Source organism: Populus trichocarpa, chromosome 16 (genome assembly GCF_000002775.5).
Source record: "Populus trichocarpa isolate Nisqually-1 chromosome 16, P.trichocarpa_v4.1, whole genome shotgun sequence".
Lineage (NCBI taxonomy): Eukaryota > Viridiplantae > Streptophyta > Magnoliopsida > Malpighiales > Salicaceae > Populus > Populus trichocarpa.
In genome coordinates this window covers 6,793,212-6,818,734 of record NC_037300.2, presented here as the reverse complement: position 1 = coordinate 6,818,734, position 25,523 = coordinate 6,793,212, and the positions used below count along the sequence as shown (strand labels likewise).

The 25,523-nt window shown below is 33.2% G+C and overlaps 3 protein-coding genes and 1 pseudogene across 4 annotated transcripts; all 4 read left to right on the top strand.

Annotated features, from left to right (window-relative positions):
• The first annotated feature begins 695 nt into the window (after window positions 1-695).
• On the top strand, window positions 696-3,886 carry LOC7467612 (lipid phosphate phosphatase gamma). The gene is made up of 2 exons (XM_002323422.4): window positions 696-1,501; window positions 3,507-3,886. The coding sequence occupies exon 1, from the start codon at window positions 805-807 to the stop codon at window positions 1,471-1,473; it is 669 nt and encodes a 222-aa protein (XP_002323458.1). The 5' UTR covers window positions 696-804; the 3' UTR covers window positions 1,474-1,501; window positions 3,507-3,886.
• A 1,772-nt stretch (window positions 3,887-5,658) lies between these two features.
• Window positions 5,659-12,531, top strand: LOC7467611 (importin subunit alpha-9). The gene is made up of 11 exons (XM_002323421.4): window positions 5,659-5,952; window positions 6,167-6,389; window positions 7,197-7,350; window positions 7,691-7,793; window positions 8,120-8,304; window positions 9,244-9,323; window positions 10,307-10,457; window positions 11,071-11,152; window positions 11,232-11,290; window positions 11,369-11,674; window positions 11,994-12,531. Exons 1-11 carry the CDS (start codon window positions 5,901-5,903, stop codon window positions 12,165-12,167), a joined length of 1,569 nt encoding a protein of 522 aa, XP_002323457.1. The 5' UTR covers window positions 5,659-5,900; the 3' UTR covers window positions 12,168-12,531.
• A 1,889-nt stretch (window positions 12,532-14,420) lies between these two features.
• On the top strand, window positions 14,421-17,415 carry LOC18106212 (elongation factor 1-alpha-like; annotated as a pseudogene).
• A 2,459-nt stretch (window positions 17,416-19,874) lies between these two features.
• Window positions 19,875-22,264, top strand: LOC7467609 (beta-1,4-xylosyltransferase IRX9). Of its 2 annotated transcripts, none has more exons than XM_002323420.3 (3): window positions 19,875-20,822; window positions 21,436-21,664; window positions 21,981-22,264. In XM_002323420.3, the coding sequence occupies exons 1-3, from the start codon at window positions 20,137-20,139 to the stop codon at window positions 22,137-22,139; spliced, it is 1,074 nt and encodes a 357-aa protein (XP_002323456.1). In that variant the 5' UTR covers window positions 19,875-20,136; the 3' UTR covers window positions 22,140-22,264. The 2 variants fall into 2 exon arrangements, with proteins under 2 accessions (XP_002323456.1, XP_024442920.1); XM_024587152.2 differs by having other exon boundaries at window positions 19,982-20,822; window positions 21,409-21,664.
• Window positions 22,265-25,523: the final 3,259 nt, after the last annotated feature.

The window sequence follows — 25,523 nt, the reverse complement described above, 5'->3', positions numbered from 1 at the left end:
CATCGTCGGATTCCAGTAATCCCCCTCTCTTCTCTTTCTAACCAGGGATTAAAAAAATAACACAAATAAACTCGTGGACCATAATTGATTGCTTAAAATTTAAGGGGACCTAAATTGTATACATTGTGTTATTTTTAAAGATTGAAGACCTAAGTGTATTTTTCATGCAATCTCTAGCACGTTATCCATGTTTGACTTCTTTTTATTTGAATTCTCTTTCTTTTAATTTCACACTTGACTAAGAATTCAGATACAATTGACCTTTAATTATGATCAAATCACACAAAATAAAAATTCAAGGACCAAAATGAATTATTGAAAAATACATAATGTCATCCATAGTGTTTTGTGAGTATGTGAACAATGCTGGCTCAACTATAAACACCCCAATAGTTTTAGTTTTTTTTTTCTAATTTCTAAAAGAAAGGAAAACAAAGACATTATTCTCTTCAACGTCATACAATTTTCAGATTTAGACATATTTTTATGAGCTTATTTGGTATTATGATAGCGGTTGTTTTTCAAATGATTTTTTATTTAAAAATAAATTAAAATAATTTTTTTTTTATTTTTTAAAATTTATTTTTAATATTAACACATTAAAATAATTTAAAAATATAAAAAATAATTAGAAGGAAAAAAGATAAAAAAAAATTTAAAAGAGTGCAGCTAGACTGTTCCCATCCAACGTGTGTTTCGTGGTTCCTCCGTTGATTTATCCTTCCTCTTAAAAACTGTCATTGCCCTCCCCTCCGTACTTTCCCCAAAAAAAAAAAATCTAGATCTCTCTTTTAACTCTCAAAAATGTCTAATACGCCACTAAAAGCCGTGACCCTCACTCTCGTTCGCTACCAAAAAGGAGACCAAATAGGCCATTTCTTAGCATGGGTATCACTGATCCCTGTCTTCATAAGTCTAGGCGGTTTCCTCACTCACTTCATATTCCGTCGTGAACTCCATGGCATGTTTTTCGCTCTTGGTCTTCTTATTTCTCAATTCATCAACGGAATCATTAAAACATTCGTCAAACAAGCGCGACCTGAAACATGTGCTCTTCTTGACATGTGTGATTCTCTTGGCTGGCCTTCTAGCCATTCGCAGTACATGTTCTTTTTCGCTGTTTATTTCACTTTGTTGACCCTTGATGGAATTGGGTTTTCGGAGATTAAGAATAATTGGGCTGTTAATTTTTTTCCGTGGTCATTAGCTGTGTTGACCATGTATTCTAGGGTTTATTTAGGGTATCATACGTTCGCCCAGGTTTTTGCTGGGGCTGTTTTAGGGTTTTTTCTTGGGGCCGGGTGGTATTGGGTCGTGACTAATGTGATTTCTGAGTATTTTCCGATGATTGAGGAGAGTATGTTTGGAAGGATGTTTTATGTGAAGGATAGTTCCCATATTAGGAATGTTTTGAAGTTTGAGTATGAAAATGCAAGAGCTGCTAGAAAGAATATGGATGCCAAAGCTGATTGATTTGGCTAGTTTTGAATATATTTTCTGGGTAAGTGAAATCTGATCTTTATTAATTTGGCTTTTTGCTGGTTGTTTAAATTCTGATTTTTTTTCCTTTTAGTGCCATGCGTGCTTATTGTTAATGTTTAGTTCAGATCACTGCCTTTTGTGAATTTGATTGAGATTGAGATTTTTTATTAGGTTAGAAACAGCAGCTTTATATTTTTGCTGCTATCTCAATTTCACTGTTTTACAGTGAACCATTGTACCACGAGATGATTTATTAACTTGGCGTGAAAGAAAGAAAGAAACAGCTGTTGAGAGTTTCTCTATAGGAACAACACACAGCGCTAGGGAAACTCTAGAGAGTAAAATACAGTCTGACTGTGTGAGATACTTTTCCCTGCAAGTATGGTACATCCATCTAGCTGCGCTGTGTTGTTGATGACACTTCTAACTATTGAGAATTGAACTTGTTAGCATTTATGTGGCAATTTTTCACGAGTGTAAATTCCACATCCGACCGCCATTTTGTGTGATGCTAGAAGATGTAATCCCTTGATTATCTGTCTTGAAAAACTGATGTGGTACATGTTTTCCACCCTGCATTTTAGCTTTTGTATTGGGCGCGCTTTCCTTGTCACCCACCTGATTATCTCATTTCACTGTGATGACAATGGCACTATTTCTACTTGTTGGCTTAATTGATTCATTAGTTAATCCCTTTCCAGAAGCCCTTCCATTCTAATACATTTATCCCTTAACACTTTTATTCTTTTCAGTGTAAGGGATAAGTTCTCGTAGGATAGTCCCATATGCTTGATCACTCAATGAGAAGCTTGGGATTTGTAAACTATGCAATAGGAAAACTACTCTCTTCTCTTAGAAGAAGAAAATGCTAGAAAAATTTATATGACTTTTAACCTTTCTATAGGTTTTCACTGAAGGATTCTTTTTCTCCCTTTCTTCCTTTGCTGATGTCTTGCGCCCCCCCACTTCAACCGTAAGCTTTTCTAGTGGCCTCAGATGACATTAAGTTTCTCCAGTGTCAAATGTAGCCCTTTTTGTAAGTATTTGTAATGTTGAAGTGCCCTTTAGAAGAAAATGTAGTTCCAGACTGTATCTAAGCAAGGCACGAAGCTCGTTGTATATTTTGAGTGATAGTTGAGTTGAGCAAATCTGGATTTATTATATTAGAATGCTAGCACCTGCTTTTTAATCTCTCGTTAGTCGGAAGCTGTTCTGAAGAAATAATACTCAAAGGTAAAATCAAGAAAGGATTAAATTTGAGCAAGACAGAATATCTATATGCTAATATTTCGGAACTCATTCCACTTATCTCAAATTGGGAGAACATAGTTTACTTTGCAAAAAGACTTACATGGCCTGCCACATTTGATAGAATTTCAACTATATATATATATATATCTTCACGTTGATTAGGAAAAGGTTTACCATGTTCATTGAATTGGATATGCTGGGAAATCTTGGTGTCAAATAATTAAAGTAGTAACAGTTCATGGGGTAGTGACAAGGCTGTCAGGCCAAATATGAGATTACAAGTTAGGAACTGTTAAAATGAATTCAATGTTTGAATGATTAACTAGCATGATCATAGGTTATTGAAACAAGAGTGTCAAGCTGAATGTTGGATAACAAGACAGGAAGAATAAAATGAGTACTTCACAGGGTTGAATCATTAAGAAGTAGCATGCTTATCGGATAGTTGAAACAAGGATGTAAACCTGAATGTGTTATAAAGGACAGGAACATTAAAAATGCGTGCGTGTGTGGTGTACTATGATTATTACTAAACATTTCACTTATAATTGAGTTCATGTGGTGCTGTGAAGTGTGCATATCTGTGCCAAGCTACCATGAGTACCAAATCAATGCTAGAACTGTGCTTCTGAGGTGCTGTGTGTGTTTGTTTGTCTTGCATATAACTGCACAAAAGAAAATCTACTATCTACTTATTCACCTCTTATGGCAATATCTGATTTCTATGCCCTTCATTGAAAATGCATTTCTTGCTCCATTTTGCTGGTTGACAGCTCCAAAGATGCATTCAGGAGTGCCATTCCTAGTATGAATGACACGATTGAGCAACTGGAATTCTTCTTCGAATCGTTCTATCCGGGAGCTCACAAGGGAAGCCGCCAACTGGAAGAGCTGGTGCTCAGTTTAGATTGCTTTATATTGGCAAGGATGAGCGTCTTTGTCATACTAGAGCTCGGCTGTGCTGAAAGGAAAACCACAGAAAGCATAAATATTTTATACTTGATTTTTAGAAGTTTACTATTTTGTGATGTTTCTAAAGTAGTTTTATTACATGATAGTACTTTTCCTCTTATATGATGCTTTATGATACGTACTGAACATCTGGATCGTTTGGACAATATTATAGTAGTTTTCACATTATTTTTGGATCAAATCTGAGTGGAGAAAAAAACCCAACCTCGCTCGAAGGGTTTTTTTTTTTTTTTTTTGTTAAATGATCTGGTTAGCCCCTCTACTATTTTGATTTTGTTAATGTTACCCTTTTATTTCATGATTGTGTGGTGTGAACCTTCCTTCCAAGCCAAGCAGCTGAGTCGATAAAAACTATCAAAATGTCCCAAATTAGATTGGTGAAGCGCTTCGCTCTATCTGGGACGTCCTAGAACAAAGATATGCTAACATGATGAGGCAGCTTGTAAAGAAAGTGCTTGGTGTTGATAGAATGGTTTTATATTTTACGATTACACAAGAAATTAAGACAGAAAGGTGTTTTAATGAAGTGTTTGCATTGTGCTTTTTTCAATTTATCGTAGATCCTTTTGTGGTGTTTTCTTGAGTTGGTTATCTCTAATATCTGCATATTATTAACAATTAAAGGTTTTGATTATATTTCTCAACTTTATTCGAGGCTAATTCACATTAGTGGTATAAATATACAATTAAAAGGAAAGAAACCCAGCTGAAAACCAAAACAAAATAACATGGCTTTTTTGGAATTCTTGTAAAAAACTTCACTTTTGTCAACGTATTCTCTGTTCACTTCTCTTATGCCCCTTATAGTTTTAGCATTTTAAGTTTTGATACAAAACTTCATTTTATTCCTGTTTTAATCCCTAGTTTATAAGATAAGTAAAGAGAAAGTGATTGGTTGGCCGATCACATTCTAGTAACAATTTTTTTTTTTTTCATTTGACGAGAGGAGTTTTGTTGAGTTGTTCTTTATCCTTTATGTTATTAGTTTTTTGAATTGAGGTGATTTTTTTGATTTTTTAAGTGATTAAAAGTTGGTTTGAAGTTTACTTAGATTTTATATGGTGTTCTCTAGATTTTTCCAAATAAAAATAAAAAGTTTGAAAATAAGTTTTTTAGGTCCTTTTAGTCTTATAAAGTGGCTATAGTCATACTAACAAAGCACACATCATCTCTTAGAGTAGATGAATCGAGTTTAATAATATTAGTAAGATATTTATCGTGTTGGTGCACAGGTTGAACATTATTTTTATAGTTTTTAATACATTTACATCAAGATTATCTTAACATTATTTTAAGAATTTTAAACAACATGATGTATATTAAAGGTATTCTTCTTTTTCTTCTTTTTATCCTTTTTTATTTTTAATTAGAGATATGTCTTTTTTTTTTCTTTATTTCAATTCTTCAAAATGTTTTGATGATTGTTCTCATTGTTTTTTATTTTTATTTTTATTGAATAAAGAACACATAACAAAAAATTCATATTATTTTTATGAAAAAAAAAACTGAATAAGAAAGGAAGAAATTATACTATAAAATTATTTTGTTACAATAGAATTAAAATTATTATTTTCCTTAAACATATAATTAAATAAAAAATATTAAAGGGCTCCTTAAGGTATGTGCCAAATTTCTTAATTTGTATTTATCATTTAATTTTTTTATTTAATCTTTAATTACTATTAACAATTGTTTTAATATTTTATATAATTGATTTTTTATTAAATAAATATATACAATTCTTGAGTTCAGAGTTAATTTTTTTTATATATATATATATATATATATATATATAAAGGTATTGACAAAGCTCGTATATTCTTTTCGTTAAAAATTAAATTTTAATCCGAACACGGATAAGTGAGTTAAAAAAAAAACTATAACAGAACCAAAGTACAAGGTAGAGTTCATAGAATTTTTTATAAAAGAGAAAAATCCATCAAGGTTTCTCAAATAAATTGAAAAAGGAAGAAGAAGATAAAAGTAGGGGCTCGAGAAACATATCAAACTTTTACAGGTGCTACGCGTTAAATTAAGGAAGGAGCCATTTTGCAATTTGCTAAGAAATAAATAGAAATCAATCGAAGGCGCGTGAAGTTTAGAAAATCCCTGCAATTTGTAAAGGGTTTTTGTTTGCGCTCTTCTCTCTTTTTCTTCAAATTCAAAAACCTCACTGAAAAAAGCAATACAAAAAAATGGCTGAAGATGGATTGAATCCTCACCGAAGAGACCCTATCAAGTCTTCAGGTTTCTCTCTCTCTCTCTCTCTCTTCTTTTCTTCCCTCATAACTAGTTTTTTTTTTTTGTAAATCGTTCTACTGTTCTGTTTGGTTGCCGAGAAAAAAAATTGAACTTTTGTAGAATCACTTCTACCGAACAGACTTGTTAATTTGATTCAGCACAAGGATTTATATATAAATACATATATTGCTGGATGCGTATTTAATTTTGCTGTGGATAGTTGGTAATGTTGCGGCGCATAGGAGGAGGCAAAATGCGGTGGCGGTGGGGAAGGAAAGGAGAGAATCGTTGGTGCGTGCGAAGCGTCTTTGTAGAGTGGGTCCTAGTTGTGATGATAGTGACATAAGTATTGAAAATGACATGATAATTGATGAAGAGCAATCAATTTTGGAGGCTCAAACTTCGTCGGCAGTTGAAGAGTTGAAGTCTGCTGTTTCTTTTCAGTATGTTAAACTTTATACCTTTTTTGTTTTCAGTTAGAGAAGAACCTCTTTTTTTTTTTTTTGGTATGCAGATGCTCATTCTTGTTATGTTCCTGTATCATAACTCTGTTGGTTAAGATGAGTATAAAAAATTGGGGATTTTAGGGGAATGTTAGTGAAATGAAAATAAATGCCCTGCATGTGTTCGTGGATTCGTGGGGGTAATCTTTGATAGATTTTTCGCAGCTTACACCCTCCCAAAACCTATACCTGTTTTCATACTCTTGTTATCAATGATATGCTAATCAGGACTATGCTATCAGCCAGGTTTTCTTGAGTAATGCATATCAATTTCCTTCGGGGAATAATTTAATAAACTGACTACTAAGTTTCATGCCTGTATATAATTCATGGTTGCTCAAAATAAAGTAGAAGCTAGCTTTCCATTTTAAGAGGATATGAGAGATTGGGTATAGAAGTATGAACTATAAAACTTTGAGATATACTGATCAGTGATGAATGATAACCATGTTTGATTAAACTTTGGGAAGCTCGATGCCATAAACTGTTGCTACTGGGAACTGAATTTTCATATGGAAATGTATCATAAGGATCAGGAAAATGTTTGAAGAACATTTGCTTAATGTTATTGCTAATGAATATATACGTATAGCTTCCTAACTGTTCTGGCATTGAGAGACATGAATCCAAGCTCTGTTTTCTTCTTCTGTTTTCAGCCCATACCTCTCCTTTTCATAAACATGTTGTGTCATCGAATCTCTAAGTCCTTTTGGAATTTGTTTTATATTTCTATGCTTGAACCTTCAGGGGAAAAGGTGCAATGCAGAAGCTAGTTGGTGCCCTCCGGGAGATGAGACGTTTGCTGTCAAAATCTGAATTCCCTCCTGTTGAAGCTGCTATTAAAGCTGGAGCAATCCCCTTGCTTGTGCAGTGTCTCTCATTTGGCTCTCCAGATGAACAGGTCCAATGATGGTGTTTTTTTTTTCTTTTTCCAGATCAGTTATTTGATACATGAAACTGTTCAGCTTTATTAAATTATGAAAAAGAATCGTTCTCCTTAGTTAAAAGGTGTCTGTGTGGGGTGTGGGTGGGATTTCTATCTATATTAGGTTCTAATAGTCTACTAGTTGTTTCTTTTCTTCTTTCTTAAATTGCAATGCATGTTGAATGAATGCTCAGTGCTTGTCAGAGAAACACATTGATTCTTATCCACCTACCTTGTCTAGGAACAAAATTTAAAACGTACAGCTTCTTATGAGGAGTAATGTAAATTCGAACACTGATTCTTGTCTTGTCTGCAGTTACTTGAGGCAGCATGGTGCCTTACAAATATTGCAGCAGGAAAACCAGAAGAAACAAAAGCATTATTGCCTGCTTTACCACTGCTTATTGCACATCTTGGAGGTTTGTGACAGCTGGTGCATCCTTTTCAGTGTCAATAATGTTTTTTTGCTTCCTTGCCTTGATACTTTATGATACATGTATGTTGGTTGTGGTGATTTGAGCCCATACTGGGACAACAATATGAGGTAATTCTGAGTTATAATAAAATGCCACTTTAACTTGGAGAATTGAAACATTCATTTCCCAAAACTTATTAATTCTGAAATCTTTAGCCTAGTAATTCATGGGCATATGTTTAGTTTTTCTTTTCCTTGTTTTTTGTTTGAAACTTTAGTGGATCGATATGCTACTTTTGGTTTGGCATTTATAGTTGCATTTCTGTGTAGAAAAGAGTTCCTTACCTGTGGCTGAACAGTGCGCATGGGCATTGGGAAATGTTGCTGGTGAAGGAGAAGAGTTGAGAAGTGTTTTGCTATGTCAAGGTGCCTTACCACCTCTTGCAAGAATGATGCTGCCAAACAAGGGTTCAACTGTGAGAACAGCTGCTTGGGCATTGTCAAACCTAATCAAGGTTTTGAACGTTATCACTATGAACAACTTGTGCATGTGTTTGTCACTTTTGGCTTATGATGCTATTGAAAAATTAGAAACATGTCCCAAAGAGAACGTCATCCCCTAGAGATGTTAGTTCTTTTGTCAACAACTCAGAGGCTCCTTCCCAAGTAACCTACTTTGAGAGGCTGCATGCAGGGATCTCTTTTTTATTGGAAAATAAGTTCGAACCAACTTTGAGAGGCTATATGCAGGGATCTCATTTTTAAATGGCAAATAAGTTCCAAGCCAGAATGTTGCTAGGATTTAGTGTTTTATGTGGTGAGATGCCTTCAATAGTTGGTGCATCATGCAATATTTTCTTAGATGTGATGCCAGAGAATTCATAGGTGCAGTTTGTAGAAACCCCAGTGTGATGCTAAATGTTCATGTATTTTTTAGTAGGTTATCATGTTGTTTTCAAATATCTGTTAATAGTACAAAGTTATCAATTAGTTTTCAGCAAATACAACACCTGCAGCCCCACTCTTACGCCTTCATTCATTTATTCTAGTATCATATTGGTTTTTTCAAAGATACTTAAAATTCTTTGTTTACCTACAAACCTGGTGTTGAGTTTGCGTATAGCATGCACCACAATTCTGTGACAACTTCTGCTTCATCAGTTGTTGAGTTCTAGGCTTTCCTAAACAAGCTTTAAATTTCTCTGCCTCAATCAATTGCATTCCTGATCTCTTCAATTGAAGGAATAGGTCCTGAGCCACTCTTGTGATTAAGGTACCCTTCCACTATTAGGGTGATAGGCGCCTATTGTACCTATTCCACTCTTATGATTAAAGCACCTGTTGACTTGGTAATAAACATAATAAGTTCATTGTCTGATATAATTCGTATCCACATCATTATGCTTGTGTGCTAAATTTCATTTACAGCATAGCTTCAGTGTGTTTGAATGCAGGGACCAGATCATAAAGCTGCCACAGAACTCATTAGAGTTGATGGGGTTCTAGATGCAATTCTTCGGCACTTAAGAAAAGCGTAAGTGGTGTCAATCAATCATTGTCATTCGAAAACTTTTGGACTGCCTTTTCTGAATTTTCTGTTGTGCCCTTTTCTTTAAGCCTTGTGGTGACCAAGGTGGCTGTCCATGTTTACAATCTGATCAATATTTTAGTATCTTTCTGTTTTTTTCAACTTTATTCCCTCTTCTAATGCATGTTAAATCTATATAGAGGCTTACCCTCATGACCAGGAACCATTTAAAATAATTCCTTATGAGGAAAACACATTTTAGGTGATAGTCGTTCTTAAGCCATTTGAAAAAATGGCAATTAGTTGAAATTAGTCACTTGATAAGAATTTGTGATTTGGTTCTTAAGCCATTTGAAAAATGGCTCTCAATGATTATCTTCTATCCCGTTAGTCATTCAAAGCTCAGTTTTTGGTACACAAGGTGCTGTTCATCAACAAGCAGCTCATGCAAATTTCACTTTTGCTTCATGGCATATACCCATGGTTGGCCTAGAAAAGTTTCTACATCATGTATGCCACACTCTTGTTCCAATATCTGCGATTGCTTGTTTATTTTAGATTTGCTTCATATCATTTTCCTTTCCTTTTCTCTTACAAATTTAAATTTATACTCTGTTGAAGAATCCCATGTAAAAGGTACCTAACAATCAGTTTTGCTTTTTGTTGGTTAGCTTATTAGACTATACTTTAGAACACAAGAATCGTGATGGTAATGTTCTTGCTGCAATCAGTTGTAGTTAAGTTACTAAAAAATGGCCATCTGTTTCTAAGGTTCTGCTAGTTTTTTTTTCCTTCTTTTATTGGGTAGAATTCCCTTGCAAGTTGTTGTCTATAGCTCCATCCTTATATCTTGTATGGGACAATATTACCATCTCTCATCTCTCTTCTCTTTGATCTGGGGAATAATTCTCATTTCTTGAAATAATTTTATTCGGTTTTTTAGAAAATTTATACCCAAGTTTAAAGTAGTATTTACTTGTTGAATTCAGGGATGAGGAATTGGCAACTGAAGTAGCATGGGTGGTTGTGTATCTCTCAGCCCTTTCGAATGTTGCTACCAGTATGCTGGTTAAAAGTGATGCCCTTCAGCTGCTTGTACAAAGATTAGCATCATCAAATAGCTTGCAATTGCTTATTCCGGTACATTCAATATGAGATTTTACATAGCTTTTGTTGATCAATGTTGTTGTCATAAATCTTTATTTTGTCACTTTGAATATAATGTCATGTAGTGGCACATTATAATGTGTAGAAAATATGTGAAATATTTTTTTATGGGGTTCTAAATTTTAAGCCATTTGCTGGTAATGCTTTTGTCTTGAAAAACCCAGTCCAGTGAGTTCCTCAGTTTGATCTTTTTATATATATAAAAAAAAAATGATGGTGTGAACTTTGATTTATTCTTGTAGTTCAAAAGGAAAATGAATTCTTTCAAAAGACTAGAAGAAAAAGAAAAAAAAAATGAGCTCTTTAAAACTAAACCTAACTTAACACTATTGTTTTACTATTTTGTTGTTTACAATATGGAAATTAGCATTTGTATACTTAAACCAGACAGTTGATTTGGAAACTTTACAAATTTGCATTTTCTTGCTATTTCAATAATTTCAAAAGATACTAATGAAATAATTAGCTGGCTAAAGCAACCATGTCTTAATCAAGTTATGTGATGCTTTGCCAAATGGATTTGGGATGTATATAAATTTAATATTTCCTTGTCTTTGAATAATTTGACAAGTAATTTCCTATCCAGGTCTTACGAAGTTTAGGTAATGTAATAGCTGGTGATTCACACACAATAGTTGCTGTTCTTCTTCCTGGGTGCGAAATCACAGGTCAGTGGAATACCTCTCTTGCTTAAATTGGGAAAGTTTAGTCTTCCATTTCTAAAATATGAAGTTCCCTGAAACTCAGATAATGTCATTGAGGTCCTTGTAAAATGTTTGAAGAGTGAGCACCGAGTCTTGAAGAAGGTGAGTTAGCATGTCTTAATCACTTTGACATTAACCTTTATAACTTGTTCTTACTGGAATTTTTTACCGTTGTTCTAGGAAGCTGCTTGGGTATTATCTAACATTGCAGCTGGTTCGATTGAGCACAAGCAGTTGATATATTATAGCGAGGCTGCGCCTTTATTACTGCGTTTACTTTCAACTGCACCTTTTGATATAAGAAAGGAAGTAGCATACGTTTTGGGTAATCTCTGTGTTGCCCCAACAGAAGGTGATGGAAAGCCAAATTTAATCTCAGAGCACCTGGTTTCCCTTGTTGGTAGAGGATGCCTTCCTGGTTTTATTGACTTGGTTAGATCTGCCGACACTGAGGCTGCAAGACTAGGTCTTCAATTTATGGAGCTGGTAAGGAAACAGTTCCTTGTAAATGTATCTATTTGTATGTGACTTTACATCAAGAAAGATTGCGTTGTTTCTTGCTTTATGGTTTGCTTCTAGTTACTGAAAAAAATTAAGCTATTTTTCCCATTGCTAAGATATGGACCTAGGATTGGTTTGGTGACTCGTGAGATTTCCTTTCTTGTCCATAAAACTACATGCGAGCAACAAATTCAATTTAATTTTTTTTTAAAGTCTAACGTGGGTTTTTTTATTCAACATATTATCACTTGATGACCCACCCAAACCCTTTTGATCATCATTCATCTATACATTGTCAATGCAGGTCTTGAGGGGGATGCCAAATGGCGAGGGCCCGAAGCTCGTTGAGCGAGAGGATGGTATTGATGCCATGGAAAGATTTCAGTTTCACGAGAATGAAGACCTGAGAAATTTGGCAAATGCTTTAGTTGATAGATACTTTGGCGAGGACTATGGGCTTGACGAGGAGGCTGAGTGATGCAGGCATTGCGAAAAGGGAACTTCACTGCTCATACAATAGACCTCTTTGATTTTTGCATGGCCATCTTTTATGCAGTGTACTGCACATCAATGAATCTATGGTTTCATTGCCTCCAGCAATCTAGAGCCTGATCCATGGCTTGCGCGGGTCACAACATGTTGTATATTGAAGGTTTTAGTGCCGCTGCTTAGGAAATTGTTGTCTTGTTTATCCTAAATTATGCAAAGTTTGACAAACTTTTTTTTCAAAATTTGTTTATCATGTGTAACATTGATAGCATGCAGCATACATAACACCCAACTAAAGAAATTGGATATGGCTTGGTGGTGTGGTTTTATTTTATTTTTATTTTTTTGATTAACGTGGGTATTCGGGTTAGCTTGCTTGTATCTCGACTAATCTTACGGACTTTGAAGTTAATAACTATGTAAATCTTTAATAACTCTGAAATTTATAAAATTTGAATTGGTGATCCTAGAATTGGTGATCCTAGAGAATAAATCTAGACATAAATTGAGCTCACGTGGTTGGATAGAAATTGATCATTGAGCAGAGTCTGTGGACTGCTTCTGACAGGACAGATCGTGTCTTGAATTTTTAGGGTTCTGCATCTGCATATGATTTAACAGCATTGAATAGGATAGAAAGAAGATGGAAGGAGTTGAGACAAGAGAGAGAGGAAAAAAAACCTAATTTATTTTATGTTTTTCTCTATATCCTAGCATAGCAAAGAACTATTACAAATAATGAAGAGATTATGGAAAGCAACATAAAATAAATTAGATTTGATACCCACAAGCTACTGCCTTTTCTTCTGCTTCTAGAAAATCAAAGGGTAACCTCTGTACATGTCTACCTCTGCTTTGATAAAAAGGAGATGAAGCTAAGGTTTAGCGCTCAGACCATCACTGCTGCATGAATCAGGGCTGCAATTACAAGATTATTATTGTTATTTTTACTGTCCTGTTGGATAAAACAGGAATCTTACGTGTGAATTAAAAATAAATCAAATCCGATGTTCCCTAAAAACGTGATATGCACGAACAACACTAAGGAAATGCATATACCCGCGGATACCCTAACGTAATCTAGACTGAAGAGATTAGGGTTGTGTTTGTTTTTTATAAATTGATTTTAAAAAAATTATTTTTTAAATATTTTTATATTTATTTGTCAATAAAAAAATTGATTAACGGAAAACACTTTCCAGTTAAAAGAAAATTTGACTTGGTTTTCAGGAAAGTGTTTTCCTTATATTTTTGGACGGAAAATATTTTCCGGAAGTTGTGAAAAATTTAGAAATGTCATATTATTTGCTGATTATATCAAATTTGGTCCTCAAACTTTTGATTGCTATATATATTTTGTTTTGAATATTTGTTTTTCAATTTCATCCCTTAGAATTTAATTTTTATATTAATTTTGGTCCTTAGTTTTATAATTGTTATTTGCTTTTACCTTATTATTTTTTAATTAAAATTTTTTATTTATCAAATTTGGTCCTCGTTCTTTTTATTGTTACTTATTTTATTTGAAATAATTTATGAAATGTTAATTATTATTATTTTAATTTTTTCATCTTTCAATTTTTTTATTTTTTAGATTTGATCTCTATTATTTTGATTATTATTTATTTTATTTGAGATAATTTATGAAATTATATTTTTTTTCAATTTCATTCCCATTCAACTTTTTAATTTGTAACATTTGTTCCTCATTATTTTAATAAACTCGAAAAAAATAAAACATCAATAAGTTATTTTTCAGCTTATTTTTCATGACATAACCAAACACTGGAAAGTGTTTTCCAATTTATTCTCCATTACACTACCAAACATCGGAAAATAATCCACTTTTCCGGAATTCACTTTTCAAAAAGAAACTACTTTCCAGCAAACAAATGGGGCCTAAAATGTGTTTGAGATTGTAATAATAATTATGGTTTAAAATTTTTTTTATTTAAAAATATATTAAAATAATATTTTTTTTATTTTTTAAAAATTATTTTAGATATTAACACATCAAAATGATTTAAAAACATAAAAAAAAAATTCAAAATTTAAAGAAACAAAGTTTACAAATAAACTCTTGTTTAATTTAAAAATATAATTAATTTTTTTAAAGTACAATCTTCTTAAAACACAAATTACACCTCATAAAAATAAACAAAAAAAAATTATACTTTTTACATATTGATCCATTAAAAAAAAAATCAACCACACTTATATCTGAAACACCCTCTTAGTGTCAGTATATAATGCAGCAAAAGCCTTAAAACTCCCCCTCTTTCGCTTGCTCTCAACGTTGCTCCCTGTAGCTGCGAGAGAGCTCCTTCGTTTTTCAATTCCCTTTCTTTAAGGTTTGATCCCTACTCTCTCTTTCTCTACATTTAGTATTCTGTTATGCTTACTTGTCTGATGTGATTCCTTTTTTGATTGATAGAAACCTTTGATTTGATGTATTATATGTTTTGGTTCTTATGCTTTGCTTCAACTGATGTTTACTTGTGGTCGTGTCACATTTCAGATCTGATGATTCAGTTTTTGTTATTTTTAATTGATGTAAAAACTGTTTGTTTTGATTGAATTCTGACTGTGAATTCGTTTTCTTTTGTTCCTGTGTTATGTTTATATCGTTTAATGTTTTGTTTCATCACCAATCAGTTGTCGTTGCTCTTTTCATTTAAGGATCTTGATTTGATTATTTTTTTATCATATAGTTTATGTTTGTATCCTTTTCCATCGGAAACAAGGCAGAAACAAACTGAACCTTGATATCAGTTTATATTCTTTTTGACCTGATCTAAAGTGCCTGCATCTAATGGGAAAGTGGTTTTCTTGACTTGTTCAGTGGCTGTACTTTAATGGTAAATTCCATGCTTATGTGGCGTGGAGACCTGGGCTCGAATCCCAGCAGTCACACCCTTGATATGAGTATTTTTTTTAAAACACTAAAAAGGGTATCGTTATATTTGTTGAACTTGAATTTACTTTTTTTTTTCAAGGGTTATCATTTTTTAGTTATGTTTGTAAGCTGTGATTATTTGTGAATACTTTTTATGCTAGTTTGGTTCTCTTATTGCACCAGTAGTGTTGACTTGTTGTGTTGCCTTATGTCAAGGTAATTGTTTGATTGTGGTGTTTGTTTTGCTATTGTTGAATTATGATTTGTTGCATTTTAAGAATTAGACTGTTTAAATTACATTATTGGTAATATGTCTTTTGTATGTTATTGCTTCCATTCATGTTTTTATGTATTTAGTAAGCCTTTGTTTTTTTATCAATTTCAGCTTCTCTCCCAAATTTTATCATGGGTAAGGAGAAGACACACATTAACATTGCGGTCATCGGCCATGTTGACTCTGGCAAGTCAACCACCACTGGTCATTTGACCTTCAAGCTTGGAGGTATTGACAAACGTGTCATTGAGAGGTTTGAGAAGGAAGCTGCTGGGATGAACAAAAGGTCATTTAAGTTGCCTGGGTTTTGGACAAGCTTAAGGCTGAGCGTGAGCGCGGTATCACCATTGATATTGCTCTCTGGAAGTTTGAGACCACCAAGTACTACTGCACTGTCATTGATGCTCCTTGTCATCGTGACTTTATTAAGAATATGATCACTGGTACCTCACAGGCTGACTGTGCTGTCCTCATTATTGATTCCACCACTGGTGGTTTTGAAGCTGGTATCTCCAAGGATGGCCAGACCCGTGAGCATGCCCTACTTGCTTTTACCCTTGGTGTCAAGCAGATGATTTGCTGTTGCACCAAGGTAAAAAAAATTTCTATTAATTTGTTCAGCTTTTTCTTTGATGCTTCATGTATACTTGAACTTCAGTTGTTTAAAATTTTAAACTCCTGACCGGTGCTTGCATTGCTTTTGTTGGCTGTTGTTTATAGATGGATGCTACCACCCCCAAGTACTCCAAGGCCAGGTACGAAGAAATCGTGAAGGAAGTTTCCTCTTACTTGAAGAAGGTTGGTTACAACCCTGAGAAGATCCCCTTTGTCCCTATCTCTGGTTTTGAGGGCGATAACATGATTGAGAGGTCTACCAACCTTGACTGGTACAAGGGCCCTACCCTCCTTGAATCTCTTGACCAGATCAATGAGCCCAAGAGACCATCAGACAAGCCCCTCCGTCTTCTACTTCAGGATGTCTACAAGATTGGAGGTATTGGAACTGTACCTGTTGGACGAGTTGCGACTGGTATCCTGAAGCCTGGAATGGTTGTGACCTTTGGCCCCTCTGGGCTGACCACTGAAGTTAAATCTGTTGAGATGCACCATGAAGCTCTCCAGGAGGCCCTTCCAGGTGACAATGTTGGTTTCAATGTTAAAAATGTTGCTGTCAAGGATCTCAAGCGTGGTTTTGTTGCTTCTAACTCTAAGGATGCTCCTGCCAGGGAGGCTGCTAACTTCACCTCTCAGGTCATCATCATGAACCACCCAGGTCAGATTGGAAACGGATATGCTGCCTGGAATGGTTGTGACCTTTGGCCCCTCTGGGCTGACCACTGAAGTTAAATCTGTTGAGATGCACCATGAAGCTCTCCAGGAGGCCCTTCCAGGTGACAATGTTGGTTTCAATGTTAAAAATGTTGCTGTCAAGGATCTCAAGCGTGGTTTTGTTGCTTCTAACTCTAAGGATGATCCTGCCAAGGAGGCTGCTAACTTCACCTCTCAGGTCATCATCATGAACCACCCAGGTCAGATTGGAAACGGATATGCTCCTGTCCTTGATTGTCACACCTCACACATTGCTGTCAAGTTTTCAGAGATTTTGACCAAGATTGACAGGCGATCCGGGAAAGAGCTTGAGAAGGAGCCAAAGTTCTTGAAGAATGGTGATGCTGGGTTTGTGAAGATGATTCCCACCAAGCCTATGGTTGTTGAGACCTTTTCTACCTATCCTCCTCTTGGTCGTTTTGCTGTGAGGGACATGCGCCAGACCGTGGCTGTTGGTGTCATCAAGAGTGCTAAGAAGAAAGATGCATCTGGTGCCAAGGTCACAAAGTCTGCAGTAAAGAAAGGTGGAAAGTGAAGTGTGTTTTGTTAGGCTAGTCTATATGTCTCTGTTTCAGCTGTTTTGATTCTCCAAGTTTTGAGGACGGATTACCATTTTGGTTTCAAGTTATCCCTACCCAAACGAGCATGTAGTTTTTTCAAGTTATCCCTACCCAAACGAGCATGTAGTTTTTCTTTTATTATTTAATTGAATATTTAGAGTCATCTAGGACTTCCATACATTCCCATCTTTCTACGAGATCCCAAGGAATGGACTTTTTTCGTTCCAGTTGTCTGACGTGAACCATGCTTGAACCACACTCTTAGCTTCGTCTGTTTAGCTTGGAAATCAGAAAACCTAATGGGCCCTACCCTGGCCATTCAAAGATTATTCGTGTGTAGAGTGTTCCTCCTTTTTATCTCCCTTCTCATTTATATTAAAATCAACTCTCAATCTTTTTTATACTCATCTCTGTCGAACACGGATCTTCATTTGAGGTCCTCGTAATTTCTCATCATAATTGTAATTTCATATATAAATTATATTCTAATCATCAATTTCTAAAATTTATTTATAATTAAAATACACTTAATTAATCATCCCATTTTGATTTATGACAAATGATTTTTATGTATGTAACCCATTAAATTTTCTAATAAGTTGATCCAAATATAAATTACAATCCTAAATAAAATAGGATTAATTAAACAAAATAAATTAATTTATTATCAATTCAACAATTGATAGATTTATATTTGATGATTAAATACAATGTATAGCACCCTGTCATAATTTCTCAAATATTAGAAAAGTCATATGAATTTAACTTAACTATTTAGTTTTCAGTTTCTCGGTATAATTAATATCTCTTCATCAACAATGTTTTGATTTAGACATTATAGCAATGAGTGTGTCTGCTTCAGCAAATTATGTATATTCTCAACACTATAGTCATTGATTATTTGAATAAGATTTGAAACTTTAGTCCTTGCTGTTGATTCCAGAATACATATTGATCCTTAAGTATTTTTCATTTTATCAATGTAAGGAAAAAAAAAGGTTTAATATAATAGAGTTTTAATCATAATAAATTCTAAATAATATGATTAAGTATCATAGATTGAGTCTCTTTCTCAACTCTGTTAAATTCTCAAAGTTGTCTAAGATAATACCTTATATTTCTAATAAAAATCTCAGAAATTCTTCGTAATAGTGTTATTTGTCCTACTAATAATTCTGTATAATTAATACCTACTTATTTTAGTTTTTATGCCATTTAATAAAATCACTGGCTTCATTCATTTAATAATCTTTCTAACCTTTGCACTGTTCTTTCACAATATCAATAAAATACATTTATGTTATTCATATAATATAAACAACATATAATAGAGAAATAGAATGTTCTTTAAAATATATGAATTAAATTATATACATGGAATAATCTCACCTCACCTCACCTCACCTCTTCTCTATTCTTTTTTCTCTTTCCAAGTTATCAATGAATAAAATATATGATTTAATCATTTATTAAGTGGTTCAGTGATAAGAGTTTGAAATTAAAGGATTTTTTTTTTTATGGTCTTAATTTCGAGCCATGCGGTTACTAATATGATGACCAGTGGAGACTTACATGATCGTTAACTTCAGGGCCTGTAAGATCAGTCGAATTACACGCAAGCTGGCTCAGACACCCACGTTAATATATATATATATATATATATATATATATATATATATATATATATATATGACCAACTTCATGATCTTACTCGATAAATTCATTTTAAAATATGAAATCATCATCACAAGTATCCATTTAAATTACTTAATGAATAATATAATTAACTTAATTATTTCATATACACCGGTCACTTTCTAGTTTCTGTAACTATATATTTTGAATTTTCAATTCTTTTCACTTTCTTTTGATGGAAAGGTTTTTAATTCATAATAATTGGATTGGACTTGTCTATTTTCTTTAGAGATTTATCAATTGTGTTTTTTTTTTAACATTTATTAAATTAAATAGACTAGAATAATACTATACATACCTTATCTATGATGTATTTAGTATTGCGTTCCGTTGAACAAATTTTGAAATTTATTTTTGTTTAAAATTAATTTTTTTTATGTTTTCGGATCATTTTAATGTGCTGATATCAAAAATAATTTTGAAAAAATAAAAAAAATATTATTTTAATACATTTCTGAACTAAAAACACTTTAAAAAATAACTATTACCACAATTCCAAACACCCTAGATCAACATATTAAGACAGCAAGGTCAAATTAAAGGGTAATAAAAGGAGAGTTTTTTTTTTTTTTGGTTGGTCGGTTTTGGACCTAATCAGACAATCAAAAAAAAAAATCATGGATCAAAATGTACGTAATTCAATCATGGTGTGTAATAGATTTTTTATATGATCATGTGTCACCAGCTAGGTCTTTTTCCAAAATTCTAACAAGAGGTTGGTATATGTAATAAAATTATCTTTAAACAGACACAACTCACACCCTCTATAATTAATCTTAACAACAAGTTAATATAAAACAAGTTTTTTTTTTTCCTAAATATATTTTGCTGATGGGTAGCATCCCACCAACTATCTGGTGCAGATAGCAACTCAAGTCCTTCCCAACGAACATATTTTTCCATGATTTCTTTCACTTCAAGTGACAACTAAACGAAGCAAAGCCTCGTCAAATTAAAAAAAAAGGGTTCCGAATAATCATAATGTGGCTTTTGAGTTTGCCAGTACCTGTCATCGACCATTTAGCCTCAACCTCCACAAAAAAACACACAACTTCGCTATAAAACGACTCCTTGTATATTAATTGTTGTCTTCCACATCTCTCAATCTCTCTCGAAGAATCCCTTTCTTTTTCCCCAAAACTCAGTGGTCAGTATCTGAGCCAACAGCTTGGATTTTGATCACGTTTTTGAGGGGTTTAGCTTGATGGGCTCTGTGGAAAGATCAAAGAGGAGAGTTCAGTTATGGAAGAAAGCTATAGTTCATTTTGGTTTGTGTTTTGTTATGGGGTTTTTTACAGGTTTCGCTCCAGCAGGCAAGGCTTCAATTTTTACTAGTCATGTTGCTGCATCAAATAAATCGCAATCCTTGCCGCAACCTGTTGAAATGACGTTGCACCAGCAGGCAGCAAGTACACCACATGCTAGTAATGTCAACAGAAGTTTGATAGCTGAAACTGCAGTACCAGCTCCACCAAGCTCTAAGGAATCTGAACATGCAACATTCTTGGGGAAAGAAGAAACAGAATCCAAGTTAGCGCCAAGACGACTGGCAATAATCGTTACGCCAACAAGCACTAAAGATCCGTATCAAGGGGTTTTTTTGAGGAGGTTAGCTAATACGATCAGGTTGGTTCCTCCACCATTATTGTGGATTGTTGTGGAAGGGCAATCAGATTCAGATGAAGTATCGGAGGTCCTTAGGAAAACAGGTATTATGTATAGGCATTTGGTGTTCAAGGAGAATTTTACAGATCCCGAAGCAGAGTTGGATCATCAAAGGAATGTTGCATTAAGGCACATTGAAAAACACAGGCTGAGTGGGATTGTTCATTTTGCCGGGCTTTCCAATGTTTACGATCTAGGCTTCTTTGACGAGATTAGACAAATTGAGTATGTTAATTTTTCTTACCTCCTACTTCTTTGGTGCTTCGCAAGTTGAGCTTTAAAATTGTCAATGCTATGCTTTAGGTAGGGGTCACTAAGAAATTCAAGAAAGAACATGAAATAGAGATAAAAATAAAACAAGAAATGCCTGGCTGGTGGGTGGAAATTTTAGAACTTGTTAAACAAATTCCAATGGGAGACTTGAAGCGTGATTGCTTAGGTGTACCAAATCTATATATTTTAAAGTTTATAAACAGATTTTTCTACCAGAAAATGTATGATTGGGCAGGGGAAATTAAACAATACCATTCTAAAGAGTCCCACATTTTTATTTGATTTTTGACTCTTTCAATGGGTGGTTAGGCTAAGTGATTTGTCTATCAAGCAAAGGGGGGCAGCTTGTGCTTCATATTCGTAGTTATGTAGCTTTCATTTGTAGAAAAATGAGGTCTACGTTAACTAATCGCTCTGCAAAAACTTAAAAAAAGATGAATGATGGAATGGAATCAATAGCTGTGCCAGATATTCAAGTGCCAGAATTCTTCTAATAGCACCAACAGATTCATAATAATTGCTGATTGATTATCGACAGAACTTCCTTTCGATGGATAATATGCAGGGTGTTTGGAACATGGCCAATGGCATTACTTTCAGCAAACGAGAAGAAAGTGATAATTGAAGGACCTGTATGTGATTCCTCGCAGGTTATCGGCTGGCATCTAAGGAAAATGAACAACGAAACGGATAAAAGGCCTCCAATTCATATTTCAAGTTTTGGATTCAACAGCTCAATCCTCTGGGATCCTGAGAGATGGGGTCGCCCTTCTTCAGTCCAGCAAACCTCACAGGTACTTGTGCCTATCTAACTTAAACCAACCTCTGAAATCATGACTAGGTAGGTCCCTTCAAACACATTAAAAGTAACTAACCTTCATGTTGCAAACGAACTTGTCGTGGTAGCTAGAATATAAATCTTCGATGAATCCTGTACAGGTTTTTTGCGAATTTGCGAATTCCTTGAAATAACTTGTAGGATTAGTGCATAACAAACCTGGAAATCAATGTGATATTTAAAGGATAAAGAAAACGTCCCAAGATGTCAAGACTTTGGGCCTTTTTTACTTCCTCCTCCCATTCATTTTTGTTTTCTTCTTTTTCTTACAGAACTCAATCAAATTCGTCAAACAAGTAGCTCTTGAAGACGAGACAAAGTTAAAGGGAATCCCACCAGAGGACTGTTCAAAAATCATGCTTTGGCGTCTTAATCTTCCTACTTCAAAATCACCAAGTTATCAGGAAAATCAAGAAGACAAAATCGTGTAGAGAGATTCAAAGATATTGATCCTATGATGAGCAGATTACAATTCTTTACATGTATAAATCCTCTCTTTTCCTCCTTTATCTAGTCTGTTTATAGCATAAATCAATGACCTTTGGATTACACAGAATCAACGTTATTCAGCAACAAAAACTAGATTTCTGAAGAAGTAAATCTTAGAATGAGTGTCCATGTCTGGATTCCCTCACTTGAAAAGAAAAAAATTGAGGGAGTGATTTATCTCAAGGAGTAGGTAATCTATAACTTGACTTCCTACTGCACAATCAATTTCCTGACACCAGAGATTAAATTAGAGCATAATAACTTCGAAAGCTATGTATTTGGATTGAAAGAAATGGTCACATCCATGATGGAGACACCGTAACCAATTGACCTCTACATAAAAACCACTTGTGCCTTCTTTAATCCCAATATAATAAAAAAATGAAGAGGTCAATTCTATTTTTTTTCCGACAAATTCCAGTCGTCGGTGAGTGGGTTTTCCCCTGCGTTCATAAAAATAATTTAATTTCAAGTATTTAGATTCCCTTGAATCTCAATCCAGAATATATATATATATATATATATATATATATATATATATATATATATATATATATATATATATCACCTTTAGTAAAATAAAAGGAGGTGGTATGATGGAAGCAGGTAGCTTGAAACTGTTAACAGCATGTTGTCAGTCAATTGTTAGGTTCTTTCAGGCAACTTTACATACCAAACATGAATCAATGTCTTAATCATTAATATTAAACATGGGATAGCTCACCAGGTAAAGTAACTGACCGATCCGGTACCTTGTACAGATTAAGTTTCATGTTAAATTACGTTTCGTTAATCAAACTCAATTAATATGATAGATTAACTTGTAATATGGTAAAAACTGAATAAGTTATAATTTGACTTTTTAAAATTGTTTTTCCAAAACAACACCGTTCCGATCTTAAATAAAGGATAATTTCAAAACAACATTATTTGAACAAACATGATTTTATAACTATGATTTTTATATTGGTCAACTAACTTTATTGGTTTTAAAAACACAACCACCAATATTACATATCTTAGGCTGTTTTACTTGGCTCTGGGCTGTGCTTCGTTACATGCTGAATCAAAATCCAATTATTGTATTTAAAAAAATACAAGCATTGTATTTTTTTATGCATATAATAAAATATTTGAAATGAGAATTAAAAACCTAATCAATGTATTAGATAAAATTAATCAGCCATCATATAAGTTAATAAATAAATAAAAAGTTAGTGTGGCCAGTCCGACTTAACATGTCAAGAGCGAATTGGTCGGCGCCCTACCAAATAGCTATTTGGTTAAAAAAGATTAATGTCGCCACTATTTTAACATCTAACTAACCCTAGCTCAAATGCGAAACAACAAAATATCAAAGAACTAAATCGCAAAAAAAATCCAAAGAGTAAAATGAAAAGATGGAAACTCTTTGTATTCACATGTATTAACTCGTGAAATTGACGATCCGAGTAATGGACATAACCGTAATGACTTAATCTGGTCAAAAAACTAGCCTCTTTCTTTTTCCTTCCCTTGTCGTCCTTCCAGTTGGACCTTGATTGAGTTCTAATTGACCTAGGGTCTATTAAAGAATGAAGATGATATCTTAGAAATAAATAAATCCGAATGATGAAACTAAAAAAATATTAGCAAACAACTAGGGTGAACTCCTAAACATGAGTTAACTTACAAATCTTTATCCCATGGAATTTTAGATATGGGTTCAATAAAAAAACTCGATTCCCAACCAATTTAATATTGGAGGATAAAATCTAAAACTTATTTAAATTTAAAAAAGTTGTCTAAACAAAAAAGAACTATAATAAAAAAAATGAGAATCAAATCACATAGGGAAAAAATTAGAGGATGAAATTGTAAAAAAAACTTCAATTCTAAAAGTCATCTAAAAAATAGCAATAAAAAGAATGAGGATCAAATTTAAAAAAAATATATATATGAAGGACGATGAAATTGAGAAACAAATAAATGATAAATGATGAAATTAAAAAAACATTAGCTTAAAAAAGAAAGGAAAAGAAAAGAAAAGAAAAGAAAAACAAAAAACATCAGAAGAATCTTTTAAACTTGGGTTAATCTTCCATACTCGTAACTCGTGGAATACTAGATCTAGGTTCAACTATAAAGCTCAATTCCTAGCAAATTTAATGCTAGAGGATGAAATCACAAAAAAAATTAAAAAGTTTTCAAACAAAAAGGAATTGCATTAAAAGAATGAGATCAAATCACATGGGAATAAAATTGAAGAAAGTTGAAATTGTGAAAAAAAATTCAATTCTAAAAATTATCTAGAACAAAACAAACAACAAATAAAAGAATGAGAACCAAATCTAATAGATAAAAACTTAAAAGGAGATGAAATTAAAAAAAAACAAATAAATATTGAGGGATAAAACTAAAATACAATTAGCTTTAAAAAATCAAGTAAAGTCGAATGAATCCCCTAAATCTAGGTTAATCTTGCAAACTTGAAGATGACAGAGTATTCTATGCACTGACATGTGCAACGCAAATGTCATCCAAATTTTTTTTTAAAATAATATTTTAATTTATTAAAGTGCTAAATTGCCATTAAATCAATATTATTATAACAAAAAAAAATACTAGGGTTAAAAGATGAAATAGCCCTTGGAATGCAATTTATTAATTGGATATATTTTTTTTTGTGATTTCATTGTGATAGCCATAAGGAAAAGAATAAAATGACCCTGGAAAGAAGTTTATTGACTTTTGCTTTTAAATAGTAATTTAGTAATTAGACCGTGGTGAAAAAAGCTAAAAGATTGAGTTGCCCGGCCCGATAAATTCCATAATGATCAATAATCACGTGAAAAAATCAAATTACCTCTCCAGAAACAAATTCATTGATTTTTTTAGCAAGAATAATAAAAAAAACAATTACAGTATTACAGTACTAGTAAAATATGCCTATTAATTACCATAATATTTTTACCTTCTAGTTTAACTTTTTTGTTATTAGGATATTGGAGCCTTTTCACTAGAGATGACATGCTGTACAAACAAATTCATTGATTTTTTTTCCTTGTTCATCCTGACTTTTTAATTATTCCTAATAAAATATTATTTGAAAAGTCATTCAACACACATATCCTTTCTTGATTTGAAAATTCTACCCTATATCTATTTTAGTCATTTAATAACGAAGGATTATCATTTTAATTCAACCAAAAATAATAAAAATTTTAATTTATGTTATATTTAAATTATTTAATTTTTGTTAGGAAAAATTTATTGTTTTTTCCACATTGTAAAACTAACACCAAGAATTGTTTTATATTAAAACATCGAAAATAAACAAAATCAAC

Coding starts and splice junctions, on each gene's coding strand:
- LOC7467612 (XM_002323422.4), top strand. CDS start 805: ATGTCTAATACGCCACTAAAAGCCGTGACCCTCACTCTCGTTCGCTAC.
- LOC7467611 (XM_002323421.4), top strand. CDS start 5,901: ATGGCTGAAGATGGATTGAATCCTCACCGAAGAGACCCTATCAAGTCT. Junction 5,953..6,166: donor AGACCCTATCAAGTCTTCAG/GTTTCTCTCTCT, acceptor TGCTGTGGATAG/TTGGTAATGTTGCGGCGCAT. Junction 7,351..7,690: donor TTGGCTCTCCAGATGAACAG/GTCCAATGATGG, acceptor TCTTGTCTGCAG/TTACTTGAGGCAGCATGGTG.
- LOC7467609 (XM_024587152.2), top strand. CDS start 20,137: ATGGGCTCTGTGGAAAGATCAAAGAGGAGAGTTCAGTTATGGAAGAAA. Junction 20,823..21,408: donor GACGAGATTAGACAAATTGA/GTATGTTAATTT, acceptor GATTATCGACAG/AACTTCCTTTCGATGGATAA. Junction 21,665..21,980: donor CAGTCCAGCAAACCTCACAG/GTACTTGTGCCT, acceptor TTTTTCTTACAG/AACTCAATCAAATTCGTCAA.